Genomic DNA, 17,974 nt, shown 5'->3' on the forward strand with positions numbered 1-17,974 from the left:
AATACGAATAATATATATATATATATATATATATATATATATATATATATATATATATATATATATATATATATATATATATATATATATAGTTGACTGGTCCTTTGACCTGATTCTTATGGATAAACAGGTCGTAAGTCGTACCGTCGAGCTCAAAGGCCGTACTGTCGTGCTCAAGGGCCTTACCGTTGTGCTCAAGGGCCGTGTCGTCGTGCTCAAGGGCCGTACAGTCGTGCTCAAGGGCCGTACCGTCGTGGTCAAACAAGCTAAACAAGGAAAGTCTTGGAGGGGAGGGTTGGGGGTGTCTGTCTTCAGCCCCACAGCCCGTGCTGGGGCTAGGATGGTGGGCTGAGTCGTTGGTTCACCGAGCTGGTGGACTCCGCAGCCTGCAGGCCCACATTACACCCCCCCCAGAAGCCAGGCTGGTCTGGTACACTCGTATACATTTACATGTGTTGCTCGCAGGGCTATTGTGTATATAATGAACATCTGGGAAATAAGATTGAAATGGTTGGCCTTTGCGGCGAAGTACCAGATGGTTGGCGACTGTGTCAAACGTCTACAGGAAAATGACAAGGGGTCTTGTTGTCCAGAGGCCCCGAGCTAGAGGTGTGTGTGTGTGTGTGTGTGTGTGTGTGTGTGTGTGTGTGTGTGTGTGTGTGGTGGGTGGGGGGGTGCGTCCGGCAACAGCCCCTCCTCAGCCAACCACAGGCATTGAATACACACCCAAGCATCTCTCTACCCATACAAGGTGGCAGAGGGGGGGTTACGACCGACGTAAACTTACCCCACAGGTGTGTGTGTGTGTGTGTGTGTGGCATTAGGGGGGCGTCTCACAGTTAACCCACCCTATAAATGGTGGCTGAAGCCTTGCTCCTAAACCCACCTGACATCCACTGTATCTAGACCCGACACACGACGGGGGAGGTCTTGCGGGCTTGTTACTACGTCAAGCACAGAAGTTGACGCCAGGGAAGAATGGAGGCGCTCCTCTCTCTCTCTCTCTCTCTCTCTCTCTCTCTCTCTCTCTCTCTCTCTCTCTCTCTCTCTCTCTCTCTCTCTCTCTCTCTCTCTTCGAGATTTCCCCGAGCGGCGGAGGGATTCGGACGACGGCGTCGGAGTGAGGGACGCAGAGTCGGAACGACCCCAAAGTTGGTAGTACGATCTCTTTTTTTGGTTGGTCTTGCGACGGAAGGGTTGCTGTGGTTTGATCCACGGGCTACACAGTGGTTCGGTTTGTGGTTTTTATGGTCATGCGACGCCGCCAAGCCCAGAAGGCGCGGGGGGGGGGATGATTAACTCTATGGCTTCAAAAGTACGACGACCCTTGAGGATGCGACGCATGACGTAGTCCACCATACACAAGGATCGTAAGAAAAAATCGTGCTCAAGGGTCGTACCGTCGTGTGCTCACAGGTCGTGCTCAGGGGTCGTACCACCGTCTTGCTCTGGGGTCGTACCACCGTCTTAAGAGATCCCAACAGAGCCACTAGCTACGACCATTGTCGTTTCGTCAGCGTCACCCGCTGTGTCCAACGTGGGCCAATACTGGCCCATCCCTCAACCACGCGAGGTCGCCTTTGATCCTTATTTACGATGGGCCGTTGTGGTCCATCTACGGCGCGCGCGCGGAGCAGGAGGCAAGTAACACAGGAGGTACACTGCCTTCCTTCGCTCCTGGCCTCGACAAAGGTTGATGCCACAGGGAATATTCTCGTCTTCATGACCTTGCCATCAGGCGGAGGCACCATATTAGCAGTTGCCTGCATGAAAGCTTGGGGGGGGGGTTCTCTTACGTAATCAGCAGCAAGACAACAGCTTATATCATCAGTAACTGAATTAATCGCATGAGCTTCAAGTCAGACCCCGGCTTTTATCAACACAACAGTGAATCCGTATTTCACAAACGTACTTCGAAAATTGATGTCTTGGATGGACCAGCTGATAACATGCAATGCAATCGACTTACAAAAGACGGAATTGAACTCCAAACACTGATGTAAGTGCTCAAGCCATATGGCCTCTCACGGCCCCTTTAAGTACTTGAGTAAACATGTCAGCCGTATGAAGCTAAGCTCAGCATTAGAGGCCATTTAGAAACGTATTTACAAGAACGACAATTGATCATTATATGATTCAATACCAGTGCCAGTTTGTTAACTATTTAATACCAATGCCAGTTTGTTAACTGTGTATAAACCACAGGTGAGTTGAACACAGGCCTGAGTAAACTGTCTAGCTGAGGGGCATAACGTCTTCTTCAAACACCTGCACAGCACAGCCTCCCCCAGCGAGAAGGTGGGTGTTGCAGCACTCGACCCTACCTCCCTCCACACCAAGAAGGTGGGTATTGTAACACTCCTCTAGCCTCCCCCAGCAAGAAGGTGCGTGTTGCAACACTCGACCCAGCCCCCCACAGCAGATATTGAGTGTACTAACACTCGACCCAGCCCCCCACAGCAGATATTGAGTGTACTAACACTCAAGTTAGCCTCCCCACACCTGTGAACACAGGAGTAACCTATACATACTTGAGGAAGTCGGCCTCGAGGTCGGCCTGACGCTTGGCCCGCTCCTCGAGGATGGTGTCGACGTCGTCCTTGACGGAGGCATCCCCCAGCACCACCACCACGGGCTCCCCGTCAACGCCGACCAGGAAAGTCACTTTCTTCCCGCCTGAAACGAAGGGAAAAAAAATATCATTTATTTCCCGACCTTCTCGTTCTGTTTCTGACCAAGAGACACACTTTACAAACCCAACAGAAACAGTAAAGCAAGTTTTATCAGCATCCTGAAAGAACAAAGGAAATAAAATATACGTAAATTATTATATTTTCATGCATCTACAGCGACCAGGGTCTACATTCAGCATTCGGGGCGTGAACCATATGTTCCGATGCGTCATAATTCACAATTGACCATTCCCTCCCGAAGCACACGACCAAGTCCCGTGACAGGCCGCTGGAAGGGCCGCCCAGCTGCAGGACACGCTCTGGAGTCCTGTAGCTCGTCACTGGAAGGCCACCCTACTTCCAGGACACGCTCTCAAGCCCTGAGGCAGGTCGCTCCAAGAGAGACACTCTGAAGTACTGTAGCTCGTCACTGGAAGGCCGCTCCCGCCACCATCAGGGTGTGACCCTCCTTCCCCCGTTGGCTAGACACCTGGAAAGCATAAAACCTCCCAACTCCTTCCCTCCCTCACCAGCCACGATTATAACGGCTGGAATGGTAAGGCCAGCCAGCGTCGCACATCGTCCGCTGCGTCCCCCATCTTGGACAGAGGACGTGGACGACTCGTACACCCTCGTTGCGTCTCCGTCTTTCCATGCGGCAACCACGCCCACCTTACCTACCTGGAGCTATCTGTTCCTCCTCAAGAATTAAAGGTGGGAGAGTGGGGGACCCCGCGGGGCGCCCCCTTCCTCGATAATGACCGTTCATTAAAGTGGTATTACAAGTGGTGCAAAATACTTAAAATCACGGGCAAGAGGGCGCGGGGCCGATCATGCGGGAGAACGCGTGCTGACAACCCCCTCACGTCTTTAGGGCCTCGTCAGACGAAACATCAGCAAGGCTATAATCATCCGGACTCTGCCATCCCCACCCCTCTCGCCCCACACACTCGGGAGCTCCCCCTGTATCATCCCACACAACAACAACAAGTTGTGGTCTTCCTTGGGCTCTCCTCCTCCTCTCGCTCCTTACCTTCCGGAGCGCGCCCCTCTCCTGTCTAACATCCCACACAACACGAACAGGGTTGTGATCATCCAAACCCGCTCCCCGCCCCTCCTATATCACCCCCCACTCACACAACACATTCTCCAGGTATTACTCCATCTGGCAGAGAGACTCGTTCGTGTTTACGTCTTGAGTCTTAAACATTCGCTGATTCCACTGTAAACGCGTCTCATTACCGTGACTCATCTGCGAAAGCTCTGGGGTTTAAGGAGAGGTACACCCGTAATGCAGGGTTTCGAACCCTCGCCTCAGAAGACAGTGGTAATGCCGGGTCTCGAAGCCATGTGCCTTCAGCGGCCGAACCTAACTGCCGTACACACCCAACCTAACCACACAACCAATTGTCGTCTTGTTACGTGACCTGACCTCAGTTGTTGTGATCATGTTGGGTCACGGAACGGGTACGGGACCAGTCACATGTTTGGTCCCGTGGTTCATATTCTGATGAAAAGAAACATTCTAAACTTCTCACAGATATTTTCGACATGATCAAATATATATGAAGGGAAAGATGAGACGTTGGCTGGCAAATAGCAATGCACAAGAGGATATGAAACCGTTTTTTCGCACAAGACATGATATCGTAGTGTGAATACTCGATGATCCTTGATATTGTCATTTTGCAGTGGCTGAAAAATCCCTAAAATCCAGTGTTCAGAACAAAGAAAAACTTTCCCTTTAATGCCTTAAATCCAGAGTTCAAAACATAGAAAAACTTCCCTTAAATCCAGAGTTCAGAACATAGAAAAACTTCCCTTAAATCCAGAGTTCAAAACATAGAAAAACTTCCCTTTAATTCCTTAAATCCAGAGTTCAAAACATAGGAAAACTTCCCTTTAATGCCTTAAATCCAGAGTTCAAAACATAGAAGAACGTCCCTTTATTTCTTAAATGATTAATATCATATAATACCACTCTTGTATCCACCTACTGAGACTCCAACTGGAAGACAAGATTGTAGGATCCCCGCGGGTCACTTCTCGCTGGACGCGGCACTGTGCTCCTTGTCTATTTACTCTTGAGAATACAATCTATTAAACCTACTCTTTAAGATTCTGCTGGACCAGTTACCGTCTTGAGGGTCAACAAGGACAAACCAGCAAAGGCCATCACAGGTTAGTACAAGCCTGGCACACCGCCCGTGCCGAAAACTAAGTCACGCGGTGCTATGCTTAAGCGTAGGGAGAGGGGCGTGTGGTGGCTGTGAAGAGCCATGTGAGTGAGCGACAGTTTCGAACAGTCGGCTAACTTTCTCCGTAATGGCGAGTTCTGCACACACGGGGTTGGGAAAGTGCTCTCTGCCACCAAGATAACACACGTTGCGGCGTGGCGTTCACGGCTCCTGGGCTGCAGTTCGTACACTAAACTATTATCATTCTTATCAGTAGAAGTCGTAGTAGGAGTAATTGGGCAATTCCAAGTCGTAATATGACGTTAGCAGGTATGATAGTGCCATGCAGCTTTGCGGTACAAGTAGGGGCCATTGCCCTTCGGGCTTGGGAGGTGTGGTTTCCTACGTGTGATCAAAGGAGATAGTGAGCGATAAGGCGGGTCACGTGCCAGCTCCCCGGCGCCGATAACACCAACGACGGTACGTTGATATGGCGCACCGCTTCTGAACTCTGGTTAACGACGGCCCGTCCACTACACAGGCCAGAACCTACGCCACCTCTCTCTCTCTCTCTCTCTCTCTCTCTCTCTCTCTCTCTCTCTCTCTCTCTCTCTCTCTCTCTCTCTCTCTCTCTGCACACCCGGGCGATGATAGCCCTGGATGACCTTAGATAAACCCCCTTGCGATTGGCGGTAGTCATGACTCGACCATCTGTTCGATAAGAACACCTCCCTCCCACCTCCAGTACGCTGACTGTAGGCAACAACCCCCAGGAACCCTGCTCAGCTAAGTGTACATTGCAGTGCATTCCGGCCGAGCACCGCGGCGCGTCGGCACATTACCCCCGCCCGCACAGACAAAAAGCATCTTTGCGGCACACTGAGATGGGCCCCTCAGTGTGTCGGGGGGGAAACACACCACACAGGTGTGGTGGAGTTGGTGTCCGTCGCTACCACCACACAAGGGTGTCAGGAATCACCTGGGGCACCCACAGGACGCCGTCTTCCACATCATCCCTTCACCTCAAGCTCTGTGGGTCTACGAAAGTCAGTAGTCCTGCAGGGGCTCCGACCATTACATAAACAGGACTGTATACGACGGCACAGGCTTCAGAACCTTGCTGTATCGAGTGACCTACGACCTCACACGAAATACAGAAGGAATTCAAACATCGACAGATCACTGGGTGTCCTTTCGAGGGCGTCTGTGATAGTGAGAGAGACTGAGACACTCACAGAAGAGTGTGGTAAAAGTGAGAAGGTATGCAGTTCATCTGCCATTCAGAAAACCCTTGCGAATTATCAGTGTAACAGTTTTAAGAGTCCAGTGTGTATTGAGAACTATGGTCACACACACTCACACAGTCAGCCAGCGCGTCTTGAACCAGAGGAGCGACGTGATGGGAATGGAACTCGAGAGCGACGGCTTCCACAGACCCAGATCCATAATTGTTCTCGTCGACATGGTAGGAGAGGCCGCCCGGTTAGGCACCTCACCACCACTTGTTGGTTAACTTGTGGGGTGTAGACAAGGGACCAAAACGCCGTCAGGTCTGGTTCAGGAAGGATTGGCCCGTTGAACCAGGAAAGGGGTAGGATCAAGCGAAGGTGGAGTCAGGAAGGGGGTAGGATCAAGCGAAGGTGGAGTCAGGAAGGGGGTAGGATCAAGCGAAGGTGGAGTCAGGAAGGGGATAGGATCAAGCGAAGGTGGAGCCAGGAAGGGGGTAGGATCAAGCGAAGGTGGAGCCAGGAAGGGGGTAGGATCAAGCGAAGGTGGAGCCAGGAAGGGGATAGGATCAAGCGAAGGTGGAGTCAGGAAGGGGGTAGGATCAAGCGAAGGTGGAGCCAGGAAGGGGATAGGATCAAGCGAAGGTGGAGTCAGGAAGGGGATAGGATCAAGCGAAGGTGGAGCCAGGAAGGGGGTAGGATCAAGCGAAGGTGGAGCCAGGAAGGGGATAGAGTCAGGCAGGGGGGTTAGAACCTTAAAGGGGCACAACCAGGTAGATTGGAGGAGGGGACTGTACAGGGTTAACCAAACAGGAAAGCCATCCATAGGGTCGATAATAGTGTTGTCAGTGTACAACAGTACTTTGCTAAGGGGGTTAAATGCCCGGGTACAGTAATGCTAGACCCTGGCGACCGTGTGGAACCAACGCCACCAGCGATGAAGTCACCAACGTACTCTTCAAAAAAAAACCTTCAAGAACCATTTGAGGTGTCCAGACACAGGGGGAACAAGATATATTAATATCTTTCTCTACATACCAGGTGTGTACAGGGAGCCACTTTTATCCAGATGAGACGAATCTCTTTCATAATCCTGTTGGCCTCACAAGAGACGTCTGGCAGTTGGGATCATGAGTGGCATGAGGACACATAATGGGGAGGAGGGACGCTGGTGGTCAGTGACGAGAGGGTCGGTCATCTGCCGTCATGTAGCGGCAGTTTGCGGGACTGAGATTCGAACCCCTGGAGGAGGTCTTGTTACGTAAACACACGTACCTGAGGTCAAAGAGAGGTGGCGTGGCCTTACCTTTCCCTGAGAAAGGTGCACCCCCCCCCTAAAAAGCAGTAGAAGAAAAAAGATAGCAAAGCAAAGTCTCTCTCTCTCTCTCTCTCTCTCTCTCTCTCTCTCTCTCTCTCTCTCTCTCTCTCTCTCTCTCTCTCTCTCTCTCTCTGAAAAGTGGCAGAGAGAGAGAGGGGGGGGGGAAAATACCTTGCAGGACTAATACCCCTAAATGGAAAGTTTTAGAGAAAAGTCAGACGTTTCGAATGAACGTGAACACATACATCTTCCATCCCATCGAAGACATATTCGTCCCTTCACCTTGATATTTTTTTTCCAATATAAAGATAATGGTGAAGATAAGAAGACATTCGTCCCTCACGGTTTCTGTAGGAAAGAGAAATGGTTGGGATGAACTTCGTGTCAGCTCCAGCCTCACGACTGACGTGGTGGTGGGCAGTTGGTTACCCCCGGCCTCAGCCGCCACTTTCCCAGTAACGCTTGACTAAACCCGAGGTCAGGTCAAACACCCCCCTACCCGGGGCCTCTCCTGGGCGCACCCCGCCTCACACAGATGGTTCTGAAGCCTTTTCGTACAGCTGGTGGGATGGGGATCCTCTTGGTCATTCAGATGGCGCGTCCAGACACCGACCACCTAAAAAAGGTGCTTCAACCTTAGCCAGGCACCGACCAGCTTCATTAAGTTTCGTCCCGTCGTCTCATTAATGCACGGACGAGGTGTACGATAAGATGGCTAATGGAACCGAGGACCTGCTCCTACGAGGACATCACCTTCAGAAGTGCCAGGTATTTCCTGGGTGTTACCCACAACTTTAAGGGACTCGCGCAAGTTGGCTTTCAGAAGCCACCACAACTTGGGATGGCGTCACGAAGCATTACGTTCCTCATGCAGGACTGGGAGAGCCCTTAGTGTTGTGTGGTCAGGGTATTGGCCAGCAGACACTGGCTCGGCGCCCTTTAGCCCTAAGGGCTCTGCTGGTCAAGGTGATAGCTCGCTGACATTGGTCCTCAAGCCCTCAGGGATGAGGTGATGTGAGTTGTCGCTGCTGGTCCAGTCTGCCGGAACACAGCTTCTTCTGTTACGTGTACCTGCCCCCCCTCTCCTGACCTGTGACCTAAGACCTTAGACCTGCCTCCAGGTTGCCCTAGGCTTGCATCAGCCCTGGAAGCTCCTCCCGGGCTGCCCTATATACTAGAGAGCCCTAGACCTGCTCCTAGGCTACCGTAGGCAGATCATGGCCTGTCTAGGGCCAGCCTAGACAGGCCAAGTTTAGTGATGGGTCCTAGGGAATCGCCCACCCTGAACCTGGTGTCTTGCTTGATCTATATTTCAGCACTTCAGATCACCCTAGAAGCACCTCACATACCTCAGATCATCCCAGAAGCACCTCACATACCCCAGATCACCCCAGAAGCACCTCACATACCCCAGATCACCCTAGAAGCACCTCACATACCCCAGATGCACCTCACATACCCCAGATCACTCCAGAAGCACCTCACATACCCCAGATCGCCCAGGAAGCACCCTAACCCACCCCAGATAGACTGGCAAGCACCCTACCCACCCCAGATAGACCCACAAGCACCCCACCCACCCCAGATAGACCCACAACCACCCTACCCCGAACCCCCAGATAGCCTCACAAGCAGAAGCTCTCTCCGCCACAACCATTAGCGTTTCGGGAGGAATTAGTAGTCCAGGCGGGCGAGCGGCCACGTCTCTTCCATATTAGTAGAACCATTTTGCTTTGTGAGGGCGGTGGTACCTTACCCCCTGGGGCTCTGCCCGACGCTTATGGTGGCCCCCTCTACCACACACACACACACACACACACACACACACACACACACACACACACACATGGAATAAAGAATAACTCAGCATAAACTCAAATTGTATGAGAGAGAGAGAGAGAGAGAGAGAGAGAGAGAGAGAGAGAGAGAGAGAGAGAGAGGCAGGCATGATTTGCAGAGCCACTGGAAAAGGCAATCATGAGGCGAGTGGATGAGATGACCAAATAGAGAAAGTGTGTGTGAGGGAGAGAAAGAGTTAAGGGGTGGGGGCTTGGCCCCTACATGGGCCTACAATGAAAGAGGTTAAGCGGGACGAATATTCTGTATATATATATATATATATATATATATATATATATATATATATATATATATATATATATATACACGAGTCTTGAGGAACGAGAGAGTGATAATGATAACACACAGTGGGACTGGAGCACGAGAAAGTGACATCCCCCAAGACACATCTGACGTCATTGTGGACACAGCAGACGTCACCCGAGACACAGCTGACGTCACCCAAGGCACAGCTGACTTCACAGTGTCCAGTATTTCCGGCTGACCTCGGCGTCCGGCGGGAAGCTTATAGATAACCGTGACATCACCGTACGTGTTCACATACGTACGGACGTACGTGGGTATATAGAGGTGAAATCTGTCAAGCGTTGACTACTGGGACGTTGTTATTTGCAGATGACACGGTTGTGGTGCACTGTTGGTGGGGGAGGGGGGTGGGGGGGCATGTGTAAAAGGTCCAGTTGGTTGGGGTGGGGGGGGGGGCGGTCCCCCCTCTTTATGTAGACACAAGGTCGTTTGTTGGTTCCACATTTACATGGGCCAGGTGCCCCAAGCGTATGTATGGTCGTTGTGTATTTAGGTTGCCAGTGTGTATTGGCCAACGTCCTGGGACACAGCTGGGAGTGATCCAGGTCCCAGACCCCCCACCAGCCAGCGGGAGCGCAGGCCACGGTGGAGGATGGTGTGTGTGGAGGGTGGATGATGAGGCAATGTGGAGGAAATCTAAACATTCCAAGACGTTCTTCCTCCTCCTCCTCCTCCTCCTCCTCCTCCTCCTCTTCATAAATCAGAGCGTGGCGCGTGGAAGCAGCAACAACGCTAGCGTTCCCTCGACGAAATGTGAGAGAGGGGAAAGAGAGAGAAGAAAAAGAGAGTTGTGCAGATGGTGGGTGAGGGGGGGGTCAGAGCGGGCCGGAACGCTGAGAGGATGAGTGAAAGTCCACGATGCTTTGGGAGCGTGAGTACCGCACCTGACGGGGTCCTGCCCGCTCCCTAGCACCCGCTCCCTCAGGCGCGGAGGACGTGTCCCCACCCGGGGTCCTCCTACCCACAACATCCCCCCCACCCCCGCTCGTGCAGTACATAACACCTCAGCAACACCAGATTGCAACACTTCGCAACACAGTCACTCAAGACAACCCCAGACTATAACACTACGCAACACAGACACTCAAAACAACCCCAGACTATAACACTACACAACACAGCCACTCAAAACAACCCCAGACTATAACACTACACAACACAGTCACTCAAAACAACCCCAGACTATAACACTACACAACACAGCCACTCAAAACAACCCCAGACTATAACACTACGCAAGACAACCCCAGACTATAACACTACACAACACACGCTCTCGTGGCAACACTTCGCTAAAGATGTCCTAAATACCAGTATATCAGTCAAGGTTTTGAGAAACTAGTGTGTGTGTGTGTGTGTCTGAACTTACCATTGGGGTCAGTCTCCCACACAAACTCCATAGAGGGTACGGAGAATCGAACCTTGGACACCCCCGTCACTCCGGGGCTTCCCAGGTCACCACCGCCGCCCTTCACCACGCCCACGCCCTTCTCCACGCCCATGCCGCCCTCCACGCCCAGGCTACACGCCCGCACCTTCATATTCTGAGACCAGTGTTCCCAAAATGCGTAGGGGGTGGTCGCTGGCTAGCGTCACAGCCATGCGTCACATCCGTGTGTCACATCAGCCATGCGTCACATCTCGGGCCAAGGAGGAGAGCTTCAGGGAGCCGCCATCTTTGGAACCACGGTTCTCTGTTTTCTATGAGGTTCACTTCCAAGTTCTGTTTTCTATGAGGTTCACTTCCAAGTTCTGTTTTCTATGAGGTTCACTTCCAAGTTCTCTGTTTTCTGTATGGCTCACTTCCAAATTCTCTGTTTTCTATAAGGCTCACTCCCCAAGTTCTCTGTTTTCTATAAGGCTTCAATGAGGTTCACTTCCAGGGTCTCTGTTTTCTATAAGCCTCAGTTCCAAGTTCTCTGTTTTCTGTGAGCCTCACTTCCGAGTACTCTGTTCACTATAAGCCTCACTTCCAGCCTCTGTTTTCTATGAGGCTCAATTCCAAATCCTCCGTTTTTCCTTCCTAAGCCTCACTCACAGCGGCTGTAATTACGTGTATTCATATAATTACACGTAACTACCTTGCTGGAATCAGTTTCACTGTGTAAGAAATCGTAATCACACTTGTGGCCTGTGTAATTTTCCTTATATTTAACCCAAATAATATAGGTAACTCTCGACTACATGTATATATATATATATGATCTTATACCACGATGTCAAATGAGCTTCGTATAAATAATGAGGCGAGTCACCCTGAGATAACGTTATGTTGTCATAGAAGTCGTTTGTCGAATGAGCGTTCGTGTCCAGAAAGGGGGGGAGGGGGGCTAGACAATTCAGCGTGCCATGGCTGTCCACAGTCATTAGTTATATCCCTTGGTCCGCCCAAACACCAATCCGTTCGGGTAGTCACTTGTTTACCAAGTGGCGTCCTACCTACTACGTCTCTTCGTTGTATGTCAACTGATTGTGATATTTCCATCTTGTATCTTCCCTGATGATGTGATGATTGTACGAATGTGCACTTGGGAACTTATCATGTTTAATTTCCCCGTGGACTCAGAAATATATATATATATATATATATATATATATATATATATATATATATATATATATATATATATATATATATATATACAGTTTGTACAATCATCCCGTGAGATACAAGAACCTCAAAAGTATTTTGGACATATGTAATCTTAGAACACCATTCTTGCTCTCGATCCCATCGTAAAAAAGAGCCAAATATTAACATTAAGAATTGTCTCTATCTTACAAGAGGAGATTGTACAGTTCACTTGGCCAATCTTTAAATATGGATAGTGGTATGTTGGACGGGGTTGTCCCCTGGTAACAGTGTGTGTGTGTGTGTGTGTGTGTGTGTGTGTGTGTGTGTGTGTGTGTGTGTGCTCCTTGACCTTAAGATAATTATGCAAATTCCACACAACCACAAGAACGACAATAATCCAACCAAAGCCTTTCAAATGTACCGCAGGATCGCGTCCAAACCCCAGTTCACAAACACGCACGTCGGTACAAACATCCTTTGCTTTCCCGTATGTAAATCGCTTCACCAAACGCCGACCCTACACTGACGTAAAGCTTATACCGTCCTGACATAGAGGCGTTAAAACTGTCGTCCAGGAGCGTTCGCAGGTGCTTAATAAATTCGAAAGTTGTGCCATGTGTGTGGGTGGTTGGGTGGCGAGACCCGGCAACCATGGCAGCTGCCCCGGGGGCCCCTGGACCATTCATACCCTTGTCAACACCGTCCGACCTCTCACATCTACACTATCTGCATATAACAGCCAGCCTCCCTGTTTCCCCCCCACGAGTTATCTAAACTACACTCGCGTTCCCCCGATCAAACACACACAGGTGTAGCTTATTGTATTCATATTAAACTGTCAGAACTCTGGTATATTATCAGGTACGCAATTCTGTCGTTTTTTGTTTCGACCTGGAAGAACACGTGACGCGTAGTACCTTCGTATACACTGAGGTATTTGTGTACTGAAGTACAGCTGTGTATAGGATATGGCATGTCTCTAACCCCGTGATCCGTCGTGCCCACGAGACACCACGGGTTTTCAGCACCACCCTATTACCGGAGACGCACAATATTTGCATAATGGGCACGTAAAGGAATTCCAGAAATTGGGATCCTCCGGGCCCATTACATGAGACGCGCCCACCATGTTACGGGGATACGCCCCTCGGGTGGGGTAAAATGGGCAGAGTCCATTAGCGTACTGGGGGCGTGGGGTGGGGGGGAGTCGCCTCCTGTGTTACAACCGGACGCAACTATGTATGTCTTTACGAACAGAACAACGTCATTCAGTGTGGTGCTCAACTGCCCATAATCCCACTAGAGACAGAGGGTTTGTCTTGAATGACCTGGCGAGGTCAAAGGTCAGGCAGTTAGGGAAGCCAAAAAGACTTCCAATATATTCACAGAACATGGCGTTCTAAGGAGACACGTTTCATTGATAAGCTGTTGATACGGTCGCCCAGGGTCGAGCGCACAGGTTCGAATCCTGGTTGCGGCTGTCGGTCCACAGTCGACCCAGCTGTTCATCTGCAATTAAGGGCTGGTAGGTTAAATGGATACCTGGCTCAAGCTAGGATATATGTACTGGGCGGATCCAGGGCCACTTTGGCAGACCCTAGGGCCACTGTGGCGGACCCCAGGGCCACTGTGGCGGACCCCAGGGCCACTGTGGCGGACCCCAGGGCCACAGTGGCGGTCTCCAGGGCCACAGTGGCGGTCCCCAGGGCCACAGTGGCGGTCCCCAGGGCCACTGTGGCGGTCCCCAGGGGCCACTGTGAAGGTCGCGGCTGCGGTACCCTCAGACAGGACACGCCCTGGGTGGCGAAATACCAACAATTTCCGGGGGGGAGGGGAGGGGAGGGGGGGATGGTTTACCTGGTCCAACGGCGGGTGGGAGGAGCCACCTGGTCACTAGTGAACTACCTGTAGGATAAACAGGTCCGAGGACCAGGCCAGGCCGACGTTGGAGACTAGGACAGTGTGACCTGGAAATCTAGAGGGAGCGATGCACACCCGGGTTCGATTCCCCCCTTTTTCGGGTCGTTTTCTGAAAGCGTCCACGGTAGGGATGAACTATATATAGAAGCCTTGTATCATCGTTACGACCACTTTGACATTACGGCACGACCCCCCCTTGAGCACGACAACACGACCCCTTAGGGTATGATGGCTCGGCCTCTGACCTGACCCCTTAAGGATCAGGGTCACAGCTGGCCCTTGGGCCTTACGACCTAAGCCGTCCCCAAAGGGTTTAATGCAGTGGATGTTGAACTCCTCTCCGGGGTCACGATTTGGTGGTGACCAGTGGCTATGAGCACAGAGAAGGGGGGGTCACACCAGCCCCCCACCTCCCCATGGGACATGTGGGTCACGCTGCTGTGGTTCATATGGTCCATTAGTGCTCAGATAAGCTGAGACTCTGTCTGTCTGTCTGTCTGTCAAGCTTAGGGGGTCTTTTGCGTCAAGCTGAGAGAGAGAGAGAGAGAGAGAGAGAGAGAGAGAGAGAGAGAGAGAGAGAGAGAGAGAGAGAGAGAGAGAGAGAGTCTCCGTCAAGCTGTGAGAGTCTTGCACCAAGCAAAAAAGAAAAAAAAAGTCTTCATATATCTGTTCAATTAACAGTTCTTGCAGACGATGAACTGCACTCCACTTTCCCCTCTCTCGCAATTCTTGAGTTATTCTCTTCGTCTTTTTCTTTTCTACTCGCAGTCCCGGCGTAACACAAGAGTGCCAGCAGTCCCTTCTAACACAGCCCCTTCGTCCTCTTAACACAGCCAGGGATCAGAGGTCCGACACGTTGGACACTCCTTTACGATCCACACCACACCACACCACACCACACCACACCACACCACACCACACCGCTGGCCTCCCTTACGCGGCGCTCGCGCGCACTCCCTTCCTTCACGGTGGCGCGTCGACGACTGAGCCTCTGGTCTCCGCTGTGCCCTGAACTCCCTCCCTTATCTGCTCACAGTTGATCTCCCGCCATGACGCTCGAGAGGTTATTATCAGGGGGTTGGGGGGTAGGGGGGTCTGTTATGACCGGGCCCCTGGGGGAGGGGGATGAAGAAGGGGTTGGCATCTTATTGGCCCCATAGGGCGAGAGGGCCAGGGAGAATCGTCCTTATCTCTGTAATCTCCTCCCTAATCCAAGAGGTCACCCGGGTTGTTCTCCTTAACCCCCCCCCCCAGAGGTCACCCTAGTTTTCCTCCCTCCCCCCCCAGAGGTCACCCCAGGGTTCGTGACCCATCACAGAGGGTCTCTGGTGAGACGGCAGGTGGGGCAGGCGCTATTTAGCCGGCATGAGAACAGCACCATCTGGCTCACCTGCACCCCAGAGAGGGCGCACCACCACCTGGCTCACCTACCCCCCAGAGAGGGCACCACCTGGCTCATTTACACCCCAGAGAGTGGACTTGTCACCTATGCCTTGTGAGGGAGTAATGAAAACAATTTACTGCTTGAACACGACGGGACGACCCCTGAACACGACGGGACGACCCTTGAACACGACGCCCTGGCCTCTTAACTGAATCTTGTGTGTTTAACATACACCCAAACGCGTCCAGCATCACAAAGCCGCCTATATGAACTCCCTTATCAGCTCAGACAAAGGCGTCCTTCTTGGTGTTGTTATCAACAAAGGCATCGTTCATTTAAGGCCATCGTGATCCAAACGGCCTGGTTATCTCCTGATTGATAACCGCGGATCAAGCAATCCATCCCTGTTTGAAGTTCGCATCGAATGCGATTGTTCGTGGGAATCAAATGTAACATTCATTCTCCATTGTCTTGGACGCTGAGGCTTATGGTACAGTTGAAACGAAGTCGTAATGGCCACTGTAAATGGCTTTTGCATCCAATACCTTCCCGTCGAGAGGCGACAGCCAGGAACTAAGGAACATTGGCCTCCTTTCTACGCAACTGCTCTCACGCTGTCGCGTATTAATGAAGCGAGACCAGCGCTGACCATCCATCCACAGGCCCGGCGCCCGAGGCCTACAATGGGCTCGTATGGCAGTTTAGGTTCAAGGCTTATCAACTAACTGCCCTTGTGTATTGCCATCCTCAACCACAAGTTCTGTGCATATCTGTGGATCGGAAAATCTTGAACTCCTTCATGCATGTGAAATAATGCCAAGACGGCTCTCACTCACTACATATATGGTCCATGATATGCTACTGGTTAACCTTGACCACCTCGCACCCTTAGTTCCTTCTGCTGGTTTTCTCTTCGTGTTTATTATAATCTTGTCTCTGTGGGTAAGATCTTAAGTGAGAAATTTGTAGAGACTACGTAAAGTAAGTAATTAAGTGAGGGAATCGTACAGGCTACTCAAAGTAATGACTTAAGTGAGAGATTTGTATAGACGACGTAAGTTAAGTGCTTAAGTGAGAGATTCGTATAGACCACGCAAAGTAAGTATAGTCTACGTAAAATAATCACATCTGCTCAAAATGAATCTCGAATGTGGTATATATATATATATATATATATATATATATATATATATATATATATATATATATATATATATATATATATGAATTTCAACAACCCCGGGTTCCTCCAGAGCCAGCAACTTGCCGCTTGTACACCCGATTATCAAAATCGCAGGCGGCGGGCGAAAGGGTTTTATTACCTAAGGCATTCCAAATCTGTCTACCTCGTCACCCAGAGGACTGGAAACCTAATGATAGCGGTTCACATGATGCCCTGACATGGAGGACGTACAGGCCGGTGGTGCATGTGGAGTGGAGCTCACCACCAGACTTCAAGACTTCAACTACAAGATAAGCTGAAGTGGATTTATAAGTCCACTTCACTCTTGGGTTCTTGGGTATATAGTAACTTAACACTTAGACGCACTGAAGTGGGGGACCGCCCCCTCTGTGGCTGACTACCATGTGCATGCTGGAACGTGTGTGTGATGTCCAGTCAGGTTCCAGGCAGCTGGAAAAGAGGACTGTCATAGACTGAGTTCCCAGGCCACCTGGGGGAAAAGGCTGCTGCATCTAAGTACCAGATCCCGAGAGAGGCATCGCGAGCCAAAATCCAGTGAGGAGGGTTCCAGCTGTTGCTGCTCCCGCTGCTGCTGTTGCTCTGGCCTGCTGCACACGTGCCCCTGCTGCTGCTGCTGTTTCTCCGGGGTGTCGCAAGTGCAGCTGGCGTGGTGCCCTGGCTTGGGCGTGAGGTGCACCACGACAGCTCCCCCCCCGAGTGGATGAACCCGCTCCAAATGGCCGGCCACTGCATCGCAGGCGCGCGTTCACCCAAACCATCTCCCAAGTCCAGCTCGACGCCCAGGTTCCCAACCCCGCTGGCTCGAGAGAGAGAGAGAGAGAGAGAGAGAGAGAGAGAGAGAGAGAGAGAGAGAGAGAGAGAGAGAGAGAGACCCCTGTGTTCTTGGGGGGGTTAGGGAGGATGAGACATCTTGCATGTAACGGGACGAGTCAAGTAAAGACACGGAACTCCCTGCGCTGTTGGTACAACACTCTCTGGAGGAGACTGTACGATAGTGTTTACCAGCCGTGCTGAGTGTACGATATTTTCCACCAGTATTGAATGTACGATATTTTTTCCCACCAGTATTACGATCACGACCTTCTACCGAACCCTTTTGAGTCGTGCTCAATGGTGGGGGGGGGGGTTACAGTCGTTGCCAAGAGGTCGTACCGTGTGTGTGTGTGTATGTGTAAGTGTGTGTGTGTGTGTGTGTGTGTGTGTGTGTGTGTAATCACGTAAGTAATTTGTCCATTCTGAACCTCGGTCAATTTTTGGCAAGGGGATAAGTTTACACTGGATAAAGAAAGAACTTGAACCCCATATTGTGAGAAACTGAACCCCATATTAAGA

General features: G+C 51.0%; 1 protein-coding gene across 4 annotated transcripts in view; it reads right to left on the bottom strand.

The window, feature by feature from the left end:
* The window catches only part of LOC139764819 (uncharacterized), a 90,894-nt gene that overhangs the window by 17,118 nt on the left and 55,802 nt on the right, over nt 1–17,974 (bottom strand). Inside the window, exons 1-3 of one of the 4 annotated variants that reach the window (XM_071691787.1) lie at nt 14,992–15,039; nt 10,929–11,659; nt 2,532–2,676 (exon numbers count right to left, since the gene is read on the bottom strand). The exons of 1 other annotated variant lie outside the window; for it this stretch is intronic. In XM_071691787.1, the coding sequence (XP_071547888.1) occupies nt 2,532–2,676; nt 10,929–11,100 (317 nt within the window). In that variant the 5' untranslated portion in view covers nt 11,101–11,659; nt 14,992–15,039. Of the gene's footprint in view, nt 1–2,531; nt 2,677–10,928; nt 11,660–14,991; nt 15,040–17,974 lie in introns of those variants that run through there. 2 more of the 4 variants (XM_071691788.1, XM_071691786.1) reach the window with 2 other exon arrangements.

The sequence above is a fragment of the Panulirus ornatus genome, chromosome 51 (genome assembly GCF_036320965.1).
Source record: "Panulirus ornatus isolate Po-2019 chromosome 51, ASM3632096v1, whole genome shotgun sequence".
Taxonomy (NCBI): domain Eukaryota; kingdom Metazoa; phylum Arthropoda; class Malacostraca; order Decapoda; family Palinuridae; genus Panulirus; species Panulirus ornatus.